Raw genomic sequence first — 21,481 nt, 5'->3', positions numbered from 1 at the left:
GATTAAAAAATATTTCAATTGCATCATTACTTACAGGGAATTTTATAAATACATTTTTTAATTTATATGGTAAATATTTAATATCGTCTTTCACATAAATGCAATCTAATTTTATTATATATTTTCTATTCTTTTATAAGTGAAATATTATTCACATGTCAGTTCAAAGACTCTTATACATTTACATCAATTAATCTTATTATATTATATTAAGAATAAAGTTAAATAAATCTTAATAAAACAATAAGTATAGATTGATTGTGAATTTTCAATTATCTGTGAAGAGATAATACGTTAATCATTATTTTTAAAAAAGACAAGGCGATAGAAATATTAATTTAATTAATTAAATATATATCTCCGCTTTTTTTCTATCACCCAAAAGCCTAAGGAAAATATGTTAAGGAGATATAAAAAAATAATAAAATATCTTAAATTCACAAATTATCTCTGAAAGAATTATATTATTTTATATTATATATTTTTATTCCAACCAATTTTCACAATTTCAAATAAAAAATGGAAGTATCTACTTAGACAAATATGTCTTACAGAATAAATTAAATTCACGGATATATTAGACATAACTATAACTGGAAATAACTCATTTATTCTATTATACTATTCTCTACTGATTAACGTTACCTATTGACATCTCACATGATTTCTTCTTCGACTTCTTGTCAAGACTTTCTTCAACTGAACTGACGATCTAAAGATAATTCGAAAACAGCAGAACACATAAATTAACAGACCAAAATAATTATACATAAACGATAAAAATACATTTTATGAATTTTTCAAAAACCGTGTATCGCACTGCGATATTTCGGATATTTCACTAAATAATTGTCGAACACCGAAAAGAACAGATTTATACAAGGAAGGATTCAAACTAGCAGGAGACACGTAGATGTGTACATGACTTCGCACGCCGATCTAATAACGCTTGACCTTCCTATGTGTATTGCTTATATACGTTCGATTAGGATGAATACATGTGTAGGCACGTAAGACATTGCGATTTAATACAAAGTCGAAAATTCAAAATTATTTGTCAGCATATTTAAAGAAATTTAACGTATATTTTTCATTATTTAATGCGATGCGAATTAACTTTATCGGTATAAGAAATATAAAATCATATCTGATAATATAAGAAATAATAAAATGTAAGAAAATATAAGGATTATGAGAAATATAAAATCACATCTGAAAAAAAAAAACAGTATCTTTTACGAAGGTTTGTCTATTCTATACAAGGACCTGGAAAATTTAAACATCTCAGAATTATTTTTATAGTTATATTTTAAAATGCGTATTTTAGGAGTAGTATAAGAAATTAAGTTTTAAATTGAAAAACTATTTTTCAAGCGTACAAAGTTTCCGAAAGTAAACGTATAAATATATAAGGTTAATTATATTATGTATAATCTAATTATGTTTTCATGTAATTACTAATTCTATGTTATTTGTTACTTACATGTTGCAGACATTATATGTGTGTGATATACATCCAATAAAATGTATAAATCCAATAAAAAGCTACGCAGTAATATGTGAATTAATGTTATAAAAAAACTTGTGTAATGCAAGAAGAATTAAATAATAGAAAAAGAAAGACAATCTATTTTAATTTATTAATTTATTAATTTATTAATTTATTAATTTAAATTCTATTTTAAAATTATTATTAGGATTATTAATATTTTGTCTTGGATAATTGTATTAATTCAATCTGATCAAATTCAGATCAAATTGTATTAATTGAAAAGATATATTCTATCAATTGCGTGTTTTCACAGTTTTAACGGGCAAACTTTGTCTTTGACAAACTAGTTTTGATATAAAATTAAATAGAAAAAAGGTCACATGTAAATATAACGTATGAAAGCGCTTTGATTTCACAATATTTTGATATTCTTATCTAAGATATAAATCGGTTGAAAGTCAAAGTAAGATGTAAAATTCTCGAAATTTTCAAATATCTAAAATATTTTAATTAATAAGGTATATGTTATATTGAAAATACAAATAATATGGCTCTGATATTATAATGATAAATATGAAAATAATTAATACATGAACACATAATACATGAATACATAAATTAAATAATAATCAATTCAAGAAATTATTAAAGTGAAAGTTACTTCTTATTTCAGAATTTCGATAGCAAACAAATTAAATGAGAGAGAAGAATGCAGCCTATCTTTAAAAAGACCGGTTAACTAATATTTAAAATGAGAAATATCGATTTTAATGTACTTGAAATATTCAGAATATAAAATAAAATAATTTTCTTCATCTTTAATAAATAAACTACGATCATCAAAAGAATTTAAAAAATATATATTTTTCAGTCTCCTTCATTTATGAGATATTAATAATTTATAATTTCGTAAAATAATAATATTTATTCTTTCTTCATAACTTTATTTTTTGTATATATATTTGCTAATACCTTATTTATTATAAATATTAAAAATATTAGATACTTTTAATTTTTATGAAAAACAATAAAGATAAAGAAAATCATTTTATTTTAGAATTAGTATTTTAAAGTCGATATTTGTATGGGAATATTAAGAGAGAGACAGAGAAATATTAATTCTGAATATGAAATAAAATCTATACATAAAGTTTGATAAAATCGGTATATATGTATAATATCTTGAAAAGATTAATGTTTTATAAAATATTTTTACATCTTCTGATACAATACAATACTGTAACAAAAGAATATCTAAAAGATTCTTAATATGAAATTACACAGTATATATCCTATCAATATTCATTTCTATTAGCATTCGTGTAATGCGCTCATATGTAATAGTATTGTAAGATGAACGGACGTATATCTTATTAGGCGCAATTTTTTTACGCAGTAAACTCACATTTTCTTTCTCTCTCTTGTGCGAATATAATAAATGCATATATTAACCATAAAATCTTCAATATTGCATTAAATGTTTCCTACTCTTTCATTAATATTTCATAAAATATATTTCTTGTTTCAGGCTTGTTTTGTGCAGATTAATAATTCCTTATTTACAAAAACAGTCGATCGACATGATTGTGTAATCTCTGGTTTGTAATTAAAATTCTGAAAATTTACGTAAAATATATTTACATTTCATTTATACACATATATAATTTATTATCATATAATTAAGTCGTCTGTTTTATAAAATACATGTGTTTCAAAAAAATATATTTAAAATTATTATGAAATTCTCCCACAAATTTTTGATATATCAATTCTTATTCGCTTTTTACAAAGACTTATCATAGCAGCATTTCGAGATCACATTTTTTTAAAATTTCATCAAGTTTAGATTAAGTCATTCGCGTCGCATCGTGTAGAGTTCTGTTTCGATCAATACAAAAATAATTTATTAAAATAATAATGTACAAAATATTCTTTTTTGACATTAAGAAATGTGCACTTATGTTAACAATAAATGCAACATGAGATATGACGTTAAAATCGTCAGGAACTTTATGAGATTTGTGCTGACATGCGATCCTGCGCCAGTCGCTCGATATTTCCCTGCAAAAAAGTTACTAATCAATTAACTATATATTATACTATATATTAATAAGTAAATAATATATATTTATAAGTATTTTAAAATCATAAGTATACGAAAATATATTATACAGAGAATTATCAAGTATTTTCTTTCTCCTTTTAACGATAAATCCGATGCAGATAAGCTTTTTATTTAAAAGGACACATTTTACGAGTAAAATATTTGTATGTATTATATAAATAATGATAATAATAATTAATTATATAATCGAAATTTTCACAAATATGAAAAATAAATATTATTAATAACTTATATATATTATTTTATTGTATTTTTTTATTGTATAGATGAATGCAATATACTTACAGACGGAGGCTAAATATGAATGACAACAACATTCTCGTAGTCTCATATATTCCGCGCAATTCCCAGCTTGCACTTTAGGTTGTTCTGGTCCCACGCGACAAGTGTGTTCGATGAAAGGAAATACTTCTAAAATATAATAGAAAGACAAATAAATATGTGAACAAGACTACATTTGGTAAGCAATTTTTTTAAATATTTTAATATTATTTCTTTAGTTTTTTTAACTTTATATATATTAAATATTTATTTCTAAAATAAAATATAATAGTCAACTGCACGCGTCAATGAAATATTTGCCTATTTTTTCTTTATTTATTTCTTGCATTATTACATTTAAAATCTAATGTGATATTAAGCTTTGATTAATTTAATATAAAGTAATTGTAAAAATAATTGATTAATATCATTTGAGCTGTAAAATCGTGCAATTAAGGAAGATGAAAGAAATATGATTTTGATAAAATATATAAAATAATTCTGCATCTGGATACATTTGCATATTTACCTATTATCAAAGACACATTGTAATAATTAATCGGTTTCATATAACATAGAATGAGAATTAATTCACGAGATAGATTTTTTCCGGCGCATTATCAATTTCAAAGACGATAGCTTTTCTAACAAATGCCTCAAATTCTCGACTTCGATTTTTCAAAATATGCACAAAAGTCGAAACAAACTGATCGAATTAAAACGATTTTCAAATGTATCCTATGTTCTTAATCGTTAGAAAAGAGTGCAGACTGAGTGACTTACGGACGTGATCGTAAAGTGATTCGGAAATCATGTAATCAATGTGCGTAATCACGTGCGCTACGTGTGGCAATGCAACTCTGTACATCGCCGAGAACCTCGCAATGACAGCAGATTCAACGTTTTAAATAAAAAGCAAACAAAAATGTATATAATTTACCAGCATTAGACAACTTTAGTCCAAGAATAGTGTCTTCTTTTTCTTCGTATTTCTTTATCTTTAAAGATAAAAATATGATATTCCATAGAAATTTATAATTTATATTTTCTTATACTTGGATTAAAAAAAAGCAAATCAAAAATGAGAATCAAAAATGGAGTATCTTACAAATATAACTTTCTAGAATTAATGATTTCAAATTCAAAAGCGACAGAAAGTGTTTAATTGCGATTTGAGATATAATTCTTATAATATATTTTATTTAATTCTCTCTTTTATTTAATCTCTCTTTTCAATATTTAATTTTTTTTTAGAATTTACATCAAATTAAAATCGAGAAAAATTCTTCGGTATCAAACTTAGATACATATTTGTTGCATGAATCGAATACTTTAGAGTGTGCTACATAGTTAATTAGAAATTCGAGCAGAGGAGGTCAATGACAATAATTCTGCGAAGTATTCGAGAAATGAATGAGCTGAATATTTGATTCACTTGACAACTCGTACGAGTGCATCACTCACTGGATTCTACTATCAACGCATTAACGTGTGTGTAGAAGATAAGGATAACTCATCACGACGAGCGATGATTTCCTAAACAGGTGATTGACCTTCCGTTCAGCTGGAGGAAACGTCATCAGTTTCTTTCGCGTTTAAGAATCACACGATCTTTGCATTGGAAAATCGTGCAAATGACAATTGATAATGCATAATTCAAAATGTCGATTATTACAATTACTGCAATTTATAAATTTATAATTTGCAATTTATAAATTATTCGTAATAAATCAAGCTTAACAGTCAGTAATTAATATTTATATATATATTTATATTTAATTACCATTATTTATTTATTTTTTAAACTATTATTTATTTTTAATATTTATTTTTAATATTTAATATTTTTCTTTGATTTTAATTTTTGATAAATATTATTATCTTACAAAGAAAAATATTAATATAAAATTAATATAAAAGATAATAATAAATATCTATATAAAAAATAAATATTAGTTTCAAAAATAAAAAAATAATAATTAAATATAAATATAAATATTATAATTCGTTATAAAAATAATAAAATCGTTATTTTACATACATCTTTTGAATTTAACAAATTTTTTTCTATAAAAAGAGTAGTATAAAAATCCAGGAAATGGTAGGAAAGTTTTGCTAACAGTTTATATTATCGCAAAAATTCTTTCAACAAACGCTATTTCATGTCCCTGCATAAATTCCGTCGGTATTTAAGCTATTACGTCTATGATTTCCAAGGTTTTCCAAAAGTACCTGCGCGAAAAAACTGCAGGCAGAATACCCCGACGTAAATATAAGCATTTTGTTGATTCCACAGTTATTCGGAGGGTTAACACGCGGTTCGAACCGTAACGGCACGTAATAATGCCATTATCGACTAAAAATAATTGCGGTCACGTGGAATCGCGCGATTTACTATTGTGCGCTATCATTGCCGTTGCTCTAAATTTGCGCGGAGCGCATTGCACAAGGTTTCCTCGATTGTTCACGCACGAATTCGCGGACCAAAACGTTGTTTTTCACGCGACTTGTGTCGCCGCGTGAATAAACGTGAAGGACGAGAGCGGAAAATGCGACTTCCGTCGTCCGTGAGAAGGCTAAGCCGATTTCGATCGCCGTCCCGCTTCGATAGCTCTTCGCAGAGCGAATTATCTGAGCGCAACTTTATTAAGGCACATTCGTCATTCGCAGTTTTACGTAAATAATGCATCTACTTGAAATACTACCGTTGTAGTTGCTATCGCAGCAGCAGTGATCGTTGATGACGCTCCCATTCTTGCAGTAAGTCATCTCGGAGCTGGTGCAAGGCTTACATCCTGGCATGGGTCCTGCGACATATTGTGTGAGATAATAAATTGAAAATTTTCAAACGAAATTAAAAACGAGAAAAATGTAGCTAATTGAAAAAAAAATATCGCTATACATTGTTATCTACAATCTGTAGTCTATGGATGAGAGCAGAATGACACGAGCGAGAAGACACTCTTCAGCAGCTTATTAATTAAGGATCATATTTAATTATATTTCATTAACCTCGATGCCGGCGACTGCGATTAAAATACATGACAATCGCGTCGGATCCGCATCTGTAATTCACAGTAATTGGCATCTCTCTCTCGAGGCTCCTTACGTAATCCTTTTTGAAATCGTGTCGTGGACAGCGAAGCGAGTTATCTACCCGTGATCCCCTGTCGTATCGACATCGATCGCGAATATATTGTGCAACTTTTGAGATCGTAAGATTACAGTCTCATTTGTTTCGCGGGGGACAACAAATCGTGTCCCTTAGATTTATGCTATTTCTCATTGATTAAATTAAAAGAATGAAGACTCTTCATTCTTTGAACAATGTTGAGTGAAAATTTCCAATTTGCATTGACAATATTAAGCGATAATTACTAATTTTCTTAGCTATTTGATGAATAATTAATGTAATTAAAATATATAATTATATACTTATTAATTCGTTTGAAATTTATATTCAAACTTCCTTGATCCTTTAAATTATCGCAACGAGAATCACATAGACAATTTTTGTTATATGATATGGATTATATTAGATGCTGCATGTATTGTAGACATATGACAAAACACTCGTACATGAATAGATGAAAAAGAACGCGGTTATAGGAGAAATCGTGACCGGAAAATCGAATTTTCATGCACTAACGATAAAAGAATACATCTAACATTTCTACGCTTATTAGTGTCATTCTCAATCAGCGATTAATGATAACAATGACCATGAGTGCGACTATCTTTATATAACGATTGAAGCTGTGTTGAATTGTACAGTAATTTGTTGAAAAAAATGATTTGATGATAAGTTTAAAAATTATTTCAGAAAATTAAATCGTACAAACTAACCAATTATTTCTTAATTTAATCTAATTACTATATTAAATCTTTCTTAATAGAAAAAAAATATTTCATACATATAAAAACATACACAAGCACACTACAAAGTTAAATTATTGAACAAAATTGATAATATTAATAAATTAGCGATGGTTGAAACAAAAAAATTAATATATTTTTATCGGCGAAAATTTTTACTCGTTACCTTTTTCATCCATGCCGGCTAGAATGTGATTGACAGAACAAATATTTCGAAACGTCAATCGTGGTTAGGTGGATCAAAGCGGCTATTCTTAGCGAGAAGAAAGATACATTTCTGTATCACGCGTAGGGAAGCTTTATAGATCAACCATAGGATTCGAATAAGAGATTAATGCGATGCTTTTAGTAACTAGGTTAAATTGGATAAGACCGGGAAAAATGCCAATCAAAAAATTCTTTAAGGAATCTATAGTTTTTTGACATACTTGACCTATTCTTTAAAATGTCAAAGTTTAAAATTGATAATTTTTTAAAATTACAAACGATTAAAAAGTGGATAGTTTTTGTCATGTTTTTATCTTATTTTTTTGTAAATTAAGCTTGTGAAAGATAATATTATAAATAGATAGCAGAAGTTTATAAAATTCCTATTTAAATATATAAATTGACTTTATGATAAACTTATTATTGAAGATTCTTACTTATCAAGATTTTAAAAAATAAAAAAGTTCTATTTAAAGTTTGAAAAGCAATTTGAAAAGCAAATTTTGAAAGCAGATTTTAAAGTAGTCAAAAAAATGATAAATCTAAAATAGGACTCACGTACATAATATGTTGATAAAGAAACTATATTGTGCACAAATTTTAGTTTGTATATTTACAAGGAAATCATTACTGAGTGATTAGTTTTTAGAGCTTTCCACTTGCCTCTCCCACAATCATATCTTAAAACATTATTTTTGTACAAACAAAATTTATCTCACATACAAAGAACAATTCTAACTATCAAGGAATTCTATTTTTCTATTTATTTTATTTCGTAACATTTACATAATATTTATAGATAGCTATTTATACATTAATAATCTAACCTAATCTGTAACAGGATTTGATCTACGGGATTCATATAATATGCTATTTATAAATTAGTAATCTTATCTAATCTGTAGTGAGATGTCTAGTGGGAGAATGACCTAACGATTGAATAGAATCAATTATTGTTCCTTTACACAAAAAAGACTCTTTAAATAATGCGATAATTATCGCTTGCTTGCTATCATACCTGTAGAAAGATCATGCTTCACGTAATCAATGACCAATTAAGATCAATTAACTATCTCTCACAACAAATACTTGAAGAACAATCTGGTTTTGTTAAAGGAAAAAGAACACGTGAGCTCATCTTAGATGTTGGACAGATAATCGAACAGTCACAGGAGTTTTATGTGTAACTCTTTACATAGAGTTTATAGATTATTCCAAAGCATTTGACTCTATAATCTAGAACAAACTACGGGAAATATTGCAGGCAATAAGGGTACCAACACATTTAATTTTCCTTATTACACAGCTGTATAATAATAACTACGCGACAGTAAGAATTGATAATCACTACTTGAGCAAATTTCAAATTAAATCAGGCACTCGACAGAAATGTATTCTATCTCCTCAATTTTTTAATATCTATACCGAATATAAAAAAAACACTGGAGGATTGGGAGGTTATTGGCGGCAAAAAGATATCAAATTTGCGTTATGCAAATGACTGCTATTCTAACTAACAGCTCAGAAGAATTAATTGAATTACTCAACAAACTTGAATAAGAAAGTAATAGAATTAAGAATTAACAAGATTAAAACAAAAATTATGATAGTCGATCGCGCTAACTTTAACAACTCGACATTGCGCAATATTGGTAAATACGAAGTTCTATCATTCATTTACTTGGGTTCCTTAATTACTAATAACGGAGACATGTGAAAAAGTGAAATAGTGTAAAGTAACCAAAGTAGCAACTAGGAAAATGTATAAAATCTGGAAAGACAATCATATCTCTAAACAAATCAAAGTTAAATTAGTTAGAATCTTATATTCCTTATTTTTATGTATGATTCGGAAACATAAATCCTTTCCAAAACTGATAGGAAAATCGAGAAATCTGCCTAGAAATGTATGTCTGGCACAGAATACTTCGAATATCTTGGACTGTCAGAATACTAACGTATCCATTCCTAAAAAACTCGACATCAGGAAACGTCTTTCAACAATTATTGAGGAAAATACTTTGGACACATTACAAGAAAAGATAGCTTGAAACGTTTGGTAATAAAAGGAGAAGTTCTTGGATTGGATAGTGAAATCAAGAAAAAAAGATAGAACCAATCTATTCAGAGGATTGGGAGAAATGGCGAGACAAAATTTCATCCCTAAATCATAGGTGACTCTTCAATAATGAAGAAACGACTGAGAAGAAGACGAATACTATTTATCATTTCAAAATTATGCTGTTTATTACTTCAAAAAAGAATTCTTACCGGAATATGTCTTCAGTTTCTTCGCTTCAGCAAGCGCGTCCTCGCGAAGGACTTCATGATCAAGGACGTACTCATAATCAGGATGATGGATTACTGTGACTGCCTCGAGATTGTCGAGGATCAGGAAAAGCATCAGGATACTAATCGCGCCGATGTCGATCATGCTAGCATCGCCTCGTTTCTCATTTTCGATTGTTTTCTTCTCAAAGGCGATGGACGATTTTCGTCTTGATTTCTTCTCGCAAAAATAAGTTCTATTGAAATGAAAATAAACACTGTCACACATGAAGGAAAATATAATTGATGTTATGGAAAGTTAGTTAGGAATCTTATAATTACGATATAACCAACAGTTAATTTAAATTTGATGTTCTTTAGCAAAATTTAAATTACTTGTTAATTATTCAAAAATTAAATATAAATGTCTCTTTATTGATAATAATAATATTATACATATATCTATATATATTTCGAAGATTATACGGACATATTTATTTTGAATGAAAGAAAAAACTAAATTCAACTATAATTCTAAATTCAACAAGCGCCTCTTTTACCATTCGGAATTTCAACGGGGCAACACAATAAAGAGACTATCGCAACCGGAAGTGTACGAAAGATACCGTGGACGCGACGACGTCCTCGGTATCTTTCGTACACTAACGGTTGCAATAGTCTCTTTATTATGTTGTTCTCACGTGATAAAGATTATAACTTTCGATGTTATGCCATACATAAATTATCTTTAAAAATTTATTTAAATTTCCTTTTTTTTCCTTTCTTAATTAAATTTCCTTTTTTTAATTTAAAAAGAAAATTACAAATTTTTAAAAATTCATTGCTTCTTGATCACCAAGAGCAAGACATCGCATCGCATAAAATTGATCGTGCATTCGCGATCGCTCGTTTTGCGTCAACTGCATAATTGATCGTTGCATTTGTTTCCGGTATACATAGGATCGATGTGGTGTTTTAATATTTAAGAGTGGACGTGAGAAAAGGTACCAGTAAGAACCTTTGATATCGATCGCCACGATTCGCTTCGTCCCGGGAATAGATGATTCATCCCCCGCTGGTCACGATTTAATTCGACGCACGCAGGGTTCCCTCCCTTTTGTCCAGGACGAGTCGTTTCATTTTCATGAGATTGACTTTGTGAGACAAATATTTCGCAGTTTAAGAAAGAAATTCGAGCGGTATAAAAAAAAAGATTAAAACGCAATTACATCGATTTTAATCATCCAAAAACGAACAATTTTATCATCACGAAAGTGACCGCGTGTGGGCGTTGTTAATGTGTAGATTTGAATTCTCAGAAATTACTTTCTTTTATATTAACATGTCTGAGATAATTATAGGGAATTATTCTTTCGATAAAATTCTTTCTTCTTTATTTTTGAAAAGTTTTATTAGATTTTTAAAAATTCATTTTTATCACTTTTGTTATGTTATATTTATATTTATATATTTTAAAAAAAGCTCTTCTATAACTTTTTTAATTTTTAAATTAATATTATAATTATTACATTTTATTTAATCTCTAAAATATCATAACACTTTTGAAAACGTTACTTTCTATTTTTTAATCTTTTTTCTTGGAAAAGAAAACCCTTTATTCTTACGCAATGTAATTTTCTAAAGTAGATAAAACGTATTCCCTCTTTCGTTGAGACGTTAAATGCCCTTAATTATGTTTTTCGTTGGTACTTCGTCTCACACATTGAAATAAAAACCGCTTAGAAGAGATACTCGCAAACGATGATAACATCGACAGGAAGAGACTCCGGGATGTCACCTTTTTGTCCCCGAGAGCAAGACGTTCACGTTTCGCGCTGGCCGCCCTTAATTGGCTTTAATTAACCGACTGTCATCAAGCCTGTGACTCATAACGGCGTGCAACTCGAGCAGGGTTCTCATATTATCGCCTTTTTACGCCCTATTACATATTTGTTGAAATCCACACGACATACAGATTATCTAATGTTTGATAATACAATAGTTTTCGCGATTTTTCGTAACAATATAAGATTGAAAAAGAAATTACAATCAAAAATAATAATAAAAGAGGCTAAGGATCATAACATTTGGTGTTGATAACGTAAAACTATAATTAATTGAAGATGATCCAGAACGGATCGAAACGTTACGTTTGTCAAATTTTGATTTAATATTAAATTGATATCACGAATTTTCAACTTTCAACTTATTTTATAATTAATACTAATTAAATGTATTTTTACGTTATCAACACATTAACATTATGATCCTTAGCCTTTTTTATAATTATTTTTTGATTGCTTTTCATATGGATTCTTCTCTAATAATTTTTGGAAATTGCAATGTAATTTTATTAGCCAATGATATATTTAATGATATATTTAATAATATATTTATGATATATTTATTGATATCTAAATTGATTTATAATTTCTAATTAATTATATCTCATTCTATCTTGGACATAAAATCGTCTTTTTTTTTCGTCAGAACATGAATTTAAGAACCAATTTACGCATATGAAGTCAATAGAAAATAATATAAAAACAAATAGATTTTTTATTACGCCTTATAAATAATTATAAATTTGTTGAGATCTTTCAATCTATTCTATATAGTTTTATAATTGGATCTTTTACATCTAAAACATTATTACACGATTCGCACTTTTTATTTTGCTAAAATTTTTTGAGTCTACATGTATATGTTTTAAAAACATAATTACGTTTTAGTAATTTAATTTTCCTTGCATTTTAGATTTTTAACATAAAAAATAAAAAATAATAATAAGATAAATCAAAAATAAAATAAAAAATTAAAAAAAAATTTATGTTTAATAATTTACATTGATCTCTGTATAATATTTAACTTTATAATCCAATTATAAAACTATATAGAATAGATTAGAAGATCTCAACAAATTTATAATCATTTAAAAATCTTTTAAAAATCTATTTGTTTTTCTACTATTTTCTACTGAAATATGCTACTGAAATATTCTATTCATATGCGTAAATTGGCTCTTAAATTTATGTTCTGACGAAAAAAAAGATTTATATGCAAGACAGAATGAGACATAATTAATTATAAGTTATCAATTAATTTAAATATCAACAAATTTAATTATTGGCTATTGTTATATTTAATTATTGGCTATTGTACTACTATTACATAAAATTACACTTTATTACTTTATAAACAAATATTATTTTTTAATAAATATTTGATACAAGTATATGAATGATATATTCTTTAACTTCAAATAATTTAGTTAAATTAAAAATTAAAGAATTGCACTGTATAAAACATTATTAAAAATATTCAAAGAAATTAATGAAACCTCATGTATTTTTAATACTCTTATATAAAATGCATTTTATGGATCTCATTATTATTATTGACAGATATTATGTCATGATATGAAATTACTGTTCTAATTCATATTATTTTCTAGAATTTGTTTACATACCGGGAAATGATGCACTTAATCAGAAGTCACATGATTTGAATTCCTATCATACCACATGATCAAAACAACATGAAACGCGGTATCGGTATTATTTTTTCTTATGCATACACGCTTCGTTAAATGATTACATAAATGGCGCAGATAAAGCATTGCAGATAAAATAAATAAATATCGCAATCCTCTTACCAGCATTTCACGCTCTTTGTGTGTATGTGCGACTTCCAATGATAAAATATCCGTTTTTTTCGATCGTACTGCTCCGAAACATTCCTCACAACTCCATAAACTTTAAAAAAATTCAATATACACAAATAAATAAAGTAAGTAAATTTCAATATGCACAAGTAATCCAACAATTATCTTCAATATTACATCAAAACAAAATAGAATTGACCTCTCACCATATCCTTGCGCAATTTACAAGCCTTTTATTTCTCTCTGATTCCCTTATTTCGCATTAATATTTGGGAGAGAATACTTCCTCAGAATATTAATCTTCTTACAGATTAGTTTAATTATATCTGTGGCACACGTCGATCATAGCGATCAAGATTTGCGCGAATTCGCGACGACGGGAAAGCGCGAATGGACGGACGAGCGACCGTCGAAGACTGCGGATCGCGTTGAACTGCGACTGAAGGGCTGAAAGGAGCGCTGAACAGCCGCCCCACACCGCCTTCGGTGTCGCCTCTGCTACACGTTGCACAAACAGACACCGAATTCGGTGTCTGTTCAGCATCACACGTGCCTTAAGTATAAAACAATAAATCGCCAAACACAAATGTGTGAAATTTCATAAAGAAGATGTATCGATTTCAACGCATACTTGTTTAAAAAAAATCCGAAAGAAAGAAATGCTCACTTTTAATTTTAGTTTATACATAATTTGATATATGCAATATATGTATGCACTTAAAATAAAATAAGATTCTTTTTTTATTCTAATTTAAAAAATTTTTCAAATCTTTAAGAAAATTTTTGTAATAATTCGTAATGATTATGTTTCTGAACTTTTGTTTCGTTCGAAATCACTTGATGCACTTGATACATTTTTAAATTTTAAATTTTAACTACCAAGTTTTAATTTTTAAATGAATATTATTTTCTTAAGATGTGGATATCTATTCGAATGTATAAGATATCTATTTGAAATGAAAGAAATAATAATATTAATATAATTTAAAAGAAAAAAGAGAATTAAAATATCTGTTTATAATTATTTTGATATTAATATGTGTATAATATAATTGTAATTCTATTTTGAAAAATGTTTTAAAATCTTCCACTTTGATTGTATTAATCTGTAATTTTATGCTATTTAATCCAACGAAAATAAGCTTTTCTATTAACTTTACTCAACCTAAACTGACAAATGGACTGATTCTTTAGTATCTCCGTATGTTGCGAGAGTCTATTAAGCTAGTGTAATAATGCGAAACCGGGGTGGCTTGCATCGAAAGAGAGAAAGCACGTACGTGCTACCAAAATAGCATCTCTCATTGTGCGTGCAGAATAATGTAAACGAAAAAGGCACTGGTATTCTCTTGCAAATTCGACTTTGCAAATAAGAATTTAATAATAGCATTTAACTACGCAGAATGTTTGTTTTTTTTTCTTGATTTTATTAATAAAATGTCAATCACAGACTCTAATATATTTTTTATTCATTTAAATAAATTAAAATATTTATCTTATTTATTAATGCTCTTATTTAACTTTTCTAATTTCAGATTTATAACATGAAGGAATAAATGTGATAACAAAATTTTTATTAATTACATTGTATATATAATCAATGATTATTATTATTTTAAAATATTAACTGCGCGAATTTCGATAAAAATCCAATGAAAAAATTTTCTTTTCCAGGAGAAGCATACTTTAAGAAAAAAAATATGTGACAATTGTAGGTGGATCACCTTTTTCTTTTACTGTCAACGGTCAATGCCAAGGCTTTTGTTATGATGCACGCACACGCGTGCGTACCTTTCTTATTCAGCCGTTAGCTGTACCTACGAATAAAAATTATGAATAGTAGGCAGCGTAGGTAGGTCTCCGGACGGGGACGTTCACAGACGCAGAAAAATGCACGTACATGCGGCACGCATGCTGGTGCGGACACCTGGCCACGATGGGATCGGAGACGTACGGTGCGTGTACGGGTCGCTTTATGGTGGCGAACTCGTAAGGAATGCTCGGTAGGTCCCCTCACGTACGCTATTGATCCTGACGAGACTTCTCATTTCGTTTCAATCCCAAGCTTAGAAAGACATGTTCCTCAATCGATTCTTGTCGACGTGGTTTCTTGTGCGTTTCATTAAAGAGGAATAAAATATATATAATTTTATATATTTAATTTATATGTATATATAATTTTATATATTTAAAAGAAAAATATTGTGTATGTGATGTATTTTTTATATACGTTTTAAAACTCTATGTACCAAATTTTTTAATAAGAAAAATTATATTAAAAATATATTTTTTTTAAATATATCTAAACTCAATCCTTCTAAACATTTTTTCTTTCGGATTGATCACCTAAAAAATATGTAATTGTCCAAACTAGATAATTACAAAGAGCTAAATATAATTTCGCAACAATACATATTTTTTAATAATTTATATTTATTTATATTTTAATAATAACATACACACACACACACACACACACACACACACACATATATATATATACATATATATATATATTTATTTATTTATTTTAATAATTAGATATAAAATTATATGGAAAAAGATAATTGTTTTAATATTACATCGACTCTTATGCAAAAATGTATTAATTTTTTCTTCAAAAAAAGTTAATCGGGTAAAATTGGATCAAGAGAAAAGGTTCTAATAATAATTTTTGAAATACATATATATATATTTTTTTTTCTTTTTTTATCTTTTTTTAGATAGATTCAATATAACGTGAAGCTTGTTAAACTTTGCTAGATAGAATTTCGAAACTTATTTGCCAAGCAGAATAGATTGTGGCATAGAGAGAAATTCATTAAAGAGACGATTGATGTTGCGATGGTTTCGTGGTATCGCTTCTATTATTTTAACCTATTGATTCTATTTTGTTCGATCAAAACCGTGTGTTTAACCGAGTTTTCATGCACAAAGTTTCAATCCAGAGATATTTCGTCTGCTTATATGATACTCATCGAGTATAGAATGTTTCACAAAGCAATTTTAATTCCAATGAATATCAGATTTCCTGGCATATTAAAGTTTATATAGATATTATATAATTTAATAATTTCCTGGGAATTCTAATATTTTAATGATAATTATAAACATTATGTATCTTTGCAATTAAGCAACATATTGAAAATCTATTAAAATAAAATTGATCTGGAAAGATAAAAAAAGAAAAGAACTCTAATCGTTAAAAATGTCAGAATTAATAATAATTCATTTATAATGGAAATTATTATAACATTGAGAAATATCAAAGGTTCACTACTTTTTTATTAAGAAAAAGCTGACTTAAAATGCAATCAAATAATTCGCATTATTAATAATTATTAAATCACTGACTGTAAAACATTTTGCATAATAATGATCAACATCATTAAAAATACACAATTGAGAAAATTACACAGTTAAATTAAATTAAATTAAATTTGCGTAAGTTTAAGATATTTTGTTTGGAAGCGTTATGTCCTGAGCAAAGTTTTATTGATCCTGAAAATCCTGCTATCATATAAGAGTGTTAGACATGTCTTATAAGTTCTTCTAAACTCGATCTTTCATTAGCTTCAATTTTTCTGGATTAAACGTATTTTCCATAGAGTTAATAGCTCGGTTACCCGCATCTTTTACCAAGGTTATATTATAACGATTCAATCACCTGTTAACATATAGAACAATAACCACGATAACAATTACACAAATGCTAATTATATTGCAATTTTGTTTTCTTTCCAGATCTATTTTACATTTTAATACGATCATCTATATATAATTCTAATCTTTTATGTTACAATTCTTTCTTTCATTGATTCTAATTTATCTTATTTATTGTGTTTTTAATATTATTTAATATTTATTCTTAAATAAATTAAAATAAAATTGACATTTCGACTGATATTTAAAATTAAAGAAATTAAATCTGAATTAATGGAGATTTGTTTCAATAATTTTTTAAGCTGTAATTGAACGCTGTTGAATTAAACCAGTCTATGGTGTGACGATCGTTTAGTCATCAGGCAAATTGCAAATCGATACGTGTCACGCATGTGAGTTGAACGTATGATGACGAGAATTGTATTTTGTTTATGCTGGGTGCGCCGACATGCCTAGCCCTACCACGCTCCAAATACCTCTTTATTTCATGACACACCCTGTATATACATTATCTCTTAAAATCGATGTGAATCGTATAAAATGCACTGTTTACAATCTATAATTCTCTTCTCAACTTCTGATAAAAAATCTTAATCTAATTTAATTTAAATTCTAATTTAATTTAATTTAATTTAATTTAATCTAATTTAAATAAAATTAATCGAGATTGTTAATTATCATTTATAATTGCTCGATATAATATTATATTTAATAAATTTAATACAATTTAAGATTTACACAATAATAACAAATATCAATATATATTTAATTTTTTTGCTGTAGATTATTTTAATAAAAAATAGAATAATTTTTTGTGCATAACATCATGTAAAATCTTTATTGAAACAAATAATGTTTGTTTTTGTTACAAAAATATATTTTAATCATAAAATCAAGACAAAAAATTGCAAAAGATTTTGAAAAAAAAAGAACAAAAATATTTTTAAAAATTATACGCGTTTATACAATGGACAAGAATTAGCATCGATAAATTATCTAAAATAAAAAAATAAGATTTCTTATATTTATCATTTCGACTCATTTTAAACTTTTTAAAATTTTTATTTTTTTAAGCTATAATAAGATGTTTCGTAAAAATTGAATTCTTATTTGCTATATCTAAAATTTTGTAAAATAATTTATTTTTTTAAATTTCTTTCTTTAAAAATGACTCAAAAATAACAACTGCAAAGAAAAGACATATTTCTTTTTCAATAATTTATCGAGGATGTAAAAGCGTACGATTATTTAGAATGTTATTATTTTGAATATTTTTTGTTATTTAGAACGTTTTTCTGTTTCAATATTATTTTCAATTAATTATCCTAATTATTCTACATTATATTCTTCTATTATTCTACATTTTCTAAACTTGTGGAAAAAAATATAAAAAATTTTAATTTAATAAACAAAATATCGATGTTATTTTTGAAATTTGTACACAAAAAATAATTATTATTATAACTCCTAAAGAATGTATATTGAATTATAAAAATATTATCTCCAGATTAGTAACCGTTTAAGAAACAAAATTGAAACGCTTTCCAGATATTCCATGTATACAATTTTTCTTCCGCGTTTTATTGTTTCAGAGGTACATCTGGTCTGAACATTATTAATCGTCCTCATGTCCGTCTATTTATTTCTTTATACCAGAGAAACAGACTCTGCTCGTTATGTTCCATTCAGTACGCTTGAGTTTATTTAATTTTACCAGGTATTAAACAGTGAATAGACGAAAATGAATGTAGGCGGTTCATGCACGCTACGCCATAAGTGTTAATTACGCAACCTCAGGATCGTCTATGTAACAAAATCTTTAGAAAACTTCCTCAGAAAAGTATTCCTTATTTTGCTGAGTCTGTGAAAAATATATCTAATAAAGAAAAGCTAATTGATTCATAATGAATATTAGTAATTAATACTTAGTTTTGAAAATTAAATATATATATATATATATATATATATATATATATAATTACATATAAAATAAATAAAAGAATTATATTTATTATAAGAAATTGATTTTTTTCGCGAATATTAGGACTAAAATTTTTTTTTACATCAGATAGAAACATTTTTTTAGGAAACTAAGTCTAATATTATCGTACATTTAAATACCATCTGTAACTCTAGTATATAAATATTAATATTACTATAAATATTATTTTTCTAATATAAAAATTGCATTTTTCATGCAAATATGAGAATTAGATAACTATTTATGTTCTAAACGTATGATGAAAAAACAAATATCTCACATTGTTAAGATATTGTTTTTTTAGACTAAAAAAACAATATCTTAACAAACGAATAATAATTAAATTTAAATAATTTTCGCATATAAGTGTCCCTTCACAAATTATGCTATTTTAATATGTTACATCAAATGTATCACATATAGTTCGTTTATTAAAAAATTAGCCTCATTTCAAAGATGCTTTACTTTGGACTGGTTTTTCTAATATTCTTAAAATATTCATTATAATTTTAAGTTCAATGTCGTTGTTATTAGTTGTCCTGAAGTGGATACGTCCTCTTTTTCTTTTTTTGGCACATGAATATTCTATATTTTCATATAGGAATGCCTATCTGTGTCTGCAAAGGAATTCTCAAACATTCTATAACTTTTTTAAAAATAAAAATTACAAGCTATGGAAAGTTTAATAACATTATTTCTATTATAAGAAAAAGTTTAATAACATTATTTTTATTATAAAAAGTTTTATAATTAAAAGTTTTATAATAATTTTTATAAGTAATATTTTTTTAATGATTTAAAGATAAATGTTTTTATTAGAACAAAAAACAAAAAGAATCTAACATACGTTGCCGTCAAACTTGAATAATCTTTGAATAGATTCTATGATATGTATGTGTAAATTTGGACATTTTTCAAGTTGTTTTGATAAGAGAGATTGACCCTTTCTCAGGAGTGCTTTTCTACAATAATCCTTTCCTTGAAACAATTCTGATATTGGTCTATAAGTGCAACAACATTAAGATTATGCTCCCATTTGACATGTTTAACTTTTGCAGCTTTTTTCTTTTCTATATCCATTTTTTTCCAGTCTCTGTACAGTATTAGATTTTAATCTTCTCGTATTATCTTTTAATAAAATTCTATATATAATTTGTTTCTTCCATCTTAATTTTAATTTCACTCAATTTTTATTTTATCTTAAGTTTTATTCATTTCGTAAAATCGTTAAAAATATCGAGTCTCAGTGATAAGATAGAAAAAAGAATGACGTATTTACGCTAATGGTTTATTCGCTCGCGCATATGTTATTATTCATTTTGACCACGTGTCGATGACGCACGTGTTTCCTATTCTTTTAGACAGACGCCATCAGGATTGGCCGACTCGCGTGCACGGAAATGACGACCCAACGACGAGTTTGCGCAAGGAATCTTATATTAGTATATTCTATAGTATGTGAAGTGAATCTTTCCTATACTTTCCTATAGAAAATCGGGAAGCCAGGAATGGAAAGAGAGATAGGTGTATTTCTGGTTGGATCTTCATCTCTTTTTACACATGAAAACATTTGTCCATCTATCTAAAAACATTTTTCAATTTAACGAGAAGAGCTTATTAATTTCCAGAAAATGTTTAGACTTTACTTATGAATTTAAAAATTAATATGAAATATTAGAAATGATTGCGAGTTATTTTTCTTTAAATTCGCAAAGTATGTGAATAATTTTTGACTGTGATGCTAATATCAACCAATCAACGAGTCTCTGACAAAGAAAGCGATTCAGCCAACACGTGTACATACGCATCCTTTTCTACGAATTTCCCCACTTTTGACAGCTTGCTCCGATATGTCACGGTTTACGCGATAGATTATGCAATCGATGTGTCACGTGGTCGCGGCGATTGTATTATATAAGCCGTGTCGCGGTTATAGCTATAGTG

The 21,481-nt window shown here is 27.1% G+C and overlaps 1 protein-coding gene across 3 annotated transcripts; it reads right to left on the bottom strand.

The window, feature by feature from the left end:
• Positions 1-3,246: 3,246 nt before the first annotated feature.
• Positions 3,247-14,354, bottom strand: LOC105256811. Of its 3 annotated transcripts, none has more exons than XM_025413202.1 (7): positions 14,093-14,354; positions 13,885-13,984; positions 10,233-10,486; positions 7,921-7,938; positions 6,584-6,685; positions 3,903-4,028; positions 3,247-3,553 (listed from the first exon to the last, which is right to left on the bottom strand). In XM_025413202.1, exons 3-7 carry the CDS (start codon positions 10,393-10,395, stop codon positions 3,450-3,452), a joined length of 513 nt encoding a protein of 170 aa, XP_025268987.1. In that variant the 5' UTR covers positions 10,396-10,486; positions 13,885-13,984; positions 14,093-14,354; the 3' UTR covers positions 3,247-3,449. The 3 variants fall into 3 exon arrangements, with proteins under 3 accessions (XP_025268987.1, XP_025268986.1, XP_025268988.1); XM_025413201.1 differs by having other exon boundaries at positions 14,100-14,354; XM_025413203.1 differs by lacking the exon at positions 7,921-7,938 and having other exon boundaries at positions 14,100-14,343.
• Positions 14,355-21,481: the final 7,127 nt, after the last annotated feature.

The sequence above is a fragment of the Camponotus floridanus genome, unplaced genomic scaffold (assembly GCF_003227725.1).
Source record: "Camponotus floridanus strain SB8 unplaced genomic scaffold, Cflo_v7.5 scaffold62, whole genome shotgun sequence".
Taxonomy (NCBI): domain Eukaryota; kingdom Metazoa; phylum Arthropoda; class Insecta; order Hymenoptera; family Formicidae; genus Camponotus; species Camponotus floridanus.
The sequence above is the reverse complement of the archived record's forward strand: the minus strand, read 5'-3'. Positions and strand labels throughout refer to the sequence as shown.

Bases quoted from the DNA above. Each gene is read 5' to 3' on its own strand.
- LOC105256811 (XM_025413202.1), bottom strand. From the start codon at position 10,395: ATGATCGACATCGGCGCGATTAGTATCCTGATGCTTTTCCTGATCCTC. The intron at 4,029-6,583 runs GTAGTATTTCAA...ATTATATTTTAG, and splicing joins CTGCGATAGCAACTACAACG to AAGTATTTCCTTTCATCGAA. The intron at 3,554-3,902 runs GTAAGTATATTG...ACTTTTTTGCAG, and splicing joins TTCATATTTAGCCTCCGTCT to GGAAATATCGAGCGACTGGC.